Source organism: Lipotes vexillifer, unplaced genomic scaffold (genome assembly GCF_000442215.2).
Source record: "Lipotes vexillifer unplaced genomic scaffold, Lipotes_vexillifer_v1.1 scaffold304, whole genome shotgun sequence".
In the NCBI taxonomy this organism is placed as follows: domain Eukaryota; kingdom Metazoa; phylum Chordata; class Mammalia; order Artiodactyla; family Lipotidae; genus Lipotes; species Lipotes vexillifer.
This window is the reverse complement of record NW_006788513.1, coordinates 465,597-468,538: the sequence shown is the minus strand read 5'-3', so window position 1 is coordinate 468,538 and position 2,942 is coordinate 465,597. Positions and strand designations below refer to the sequence as shown.

The window sequence follows — 2,942 nt, the reverse complement described above, 5'->3', positions numbered from 1 at the left end:
AGCAGGAAGGCCAGTGTGGGCTACAAAGCCAACAAGGAGGAGGACAGGTCATGGAGACAGGCTACTCCATCATCTCTCACTCCATCAGGAAAAGGGAGGTGAACTCCCTCTTTCACTGAAGGCCCTTGGTCTGACAGCTCTGGGGTGGAAGCAAAAGTTGGCATCTGCCTCCTGCTGTTCAGCTCAGACAAGGTCAGTAAAAGAGAAATTGATGACTGGGCGGTATTACTTGCACTTAGCTGGGACCTCAGAGGCTTCCTGAGGCTGCAGCAGGAGCCCTGTTCCTCTCCAAGGTTCTCCCACCTGGGAGGCTGAGTCCCTTGTGGAGAGTGTCCCACAGGGCCATCTGGTATACCATGGGAGAATGCCTCAGTTCCATTGCAGCACAAATCTCTCCACGTACATTCTCTGCCTTCTTTGTGAGAAATTGGCATCGAGACCAAATAGGATTCCAGTGTCTTTACATGAGCCTTTCAGCTCCAGAGTCTCTGAGCCCGAGCAGCGCTTTCTTCAGGATTTTTCTGTGTCTCGCACAAAAGACTGGTGCTTAGGGACTTGGGGTGAGGGAGTCTATAGACCTCACTGTCATGGACTTTCACTGTCAACATGGTCAATAGGGTCTTTCTCCAGGGGAGATCTGAATACATGGGTTCTGAGCCACTGGAGATCAACTTCCAAGTGTTTCCACAGTCTCTATGTCTATAAGAAGCTAAACAATGGAACACTTCATTTGGAAATGACTCTGAGAAGGCCAATCCAGAATACCAGGAGATTGGCTGTCATCAAAACAGAGGCTCCGAGGAGCTAATCTCACTGGTTCTGAAGACCACTTCTGCCTCTTTGGGCCCTTACATAATTATACCAAAGGTCGAAAGAGTGAGACTCCTGTGCGGGAAACCCAACTCAACTTTTGTTTATAGCAAAACACTCACCGTGTACTCTGGGGGTATCCTGGCACCGAACCCAAAGGCTGGGAACATTTTGTCACTGAAATTTAAAAAAAGAAGTTGCTACATTTGTCCATTTAATGAGGAAGAAAAACACGAACTTGCATTACCTTGCGAGAATAGGTCACTATGCCAAATACTGACTCATGCTTCTTGATTACCTGTGGTAACAGGGGATAGCAATAGTGTGCGCAACTAAAATCAAGAAATAATACCCAAAGTTCATCACTTTACTGCTTTCCTATACTATAGGTGAGATGATGGGCAGGAGAAGAATAAACATTGATTGGCACTACAATATGCCAGATATGATGCTAGGCCATGTACATACTTAGTTAATTTTCACACAATGTTTGAAGGTCCACCTACTTATTATTCTTGTTTTACTGATGAATAAACTGAGTCTCAGAAAGGCTAAGAAAATGACCTAAGGTGTTTACCAGTGAGCACTGTGTGATTCCAAAGCCAATGCCTTTTCTATTATACCATCATAACTTACTGATTATGTACAGCATTAAATGTGATTTCCTCTTGCACTTCCCATAACTGGGCCTCCTGACCAGATCACAAATAAGACTCTTCTTAAGCAAAATTTGTGCTGTCAGGGGATTGTTGCAGTGGGGCTCTGGAGTATTGCTCTTGGAAGAAGGCATGCCCCCCTCAGGCTATCTACCTTTTACTTTCTCTCCCATTAAAAACACAACTGAGATTTGTTCTTAGAATAGTTCCTCCATTTCGCAGTTCTTGCAGAGCCAGCCAAGGAGAAAAGGAAATTCAGATAAGGGCTCACTGTCCCAGAATATCTCTGGATGCAAAACGGGAGTCCCAAGCTGAGAAGTCAAAGGATCAAAGCCAGACTGTCATCCATCACTATCTAACTGATTTAGAAGTCATCAGTAGCCAATAATGGCTTTGATAGAACTTCACCAAAATATAGCCCATTTGACCAAATTTGGGGCAGGTGTTGGGAGGTACAGGGAAACCAGAATTCTCTGAAATCAACATCTAAATTTGCCAGAAAATCACCAGTTCCATCTTTCCCTTTCTATTGTGTAGATATGGGCTTCGTGGGGCATTGCATCTAGCAGGTATTAGAAAAGGTATTAATGATGATAAATAGAAAATCATAAAATCTTATAAAGGATTAACCACAGCTCTGAGAAAAAAATACGTCTGGTCCTTGGAAATATTGAAATACTTTGTCTCAGAAATTCCTTCTTAGCCAAGACAAGGGTGAGCAGATGTGGGGAGGAATCAGCAAGGGAGATTTTAGAGGTACTTTCTAGTTAAGTTTGGAAGATAACTGTTCTGGGTGGAGGATGGGTCCTGCTTCTTCCAACTCGGATGGCTCAGAAGTCAAAACAGAGAAACCTAGAAGGCTCCACATTTTTTAATTTCTTTGATAAGTTTAGGAGGGGTGAGATTTAATATTCCACCCATTTCTAATCACAAAACCAGTGTTCCAGATGTAATGATATTCCTTTTAACCCTTCAAGCCACCCTTGTGGATTTAAGCTTGTTGAGAATGATGCACTGTTACATAACCAAGTTTCAAGAGTAGGGAGGTAGGGAAAATGCCTCACCTACAAGGGGAATAATTAATGAGTCACAAAGACTCTAATAAACATACTAAAAAAAAAAAATTCAAGCCTAAGCACAATAGATTTAAGCATTCATTTTCCCTGATTAGAAATAGAACTAGGAAGAGAGGAGTTTTATTATGCAAGAGGCAAGGGAAGGCAAGCTGAGCACACAAGCAAGCATCAGCATGCCAACACATCAGGGAACTTAAGATAGGATTCAGCAGCACTGAGTAAAGGGGTCATTTAACAATTATTGAGGACTTGATTGGTAGAAACTTCCAACCTGGAAAATTCAGGGCAGATCACCACATTGCTGAAGGCAGTATTTCTTACTATTGGAATAAAATAGTATAAAATACTATCTAAGAGCCCAGGGTCTTCAGTGGCAATGAGCTTGATGTCTTGAACTTCT

General features: G+C 42.7%; 1 protein-coding gene across 1 annotated transcript in view; it reads right to left on the bottom strand.

Annotated features, from left to right (window-relative positions):
* CPNE4 (copine 4) overlaps positions 1-2,942 on the bottom strand; it is a 422,791-nt gene that overhangs the window by 15,201 nt on the left and 404,648 nt on the right. The window contains exon 11 of the mRNA XM_007461633.1: positions 933-987. Within this exon, the coding sequence (XP_007461695.1) occupies positions 933-987 (55 nt within the window). The remainder of the gene's footprint in view (positions 1-932; positions 988-2,942) is intronic.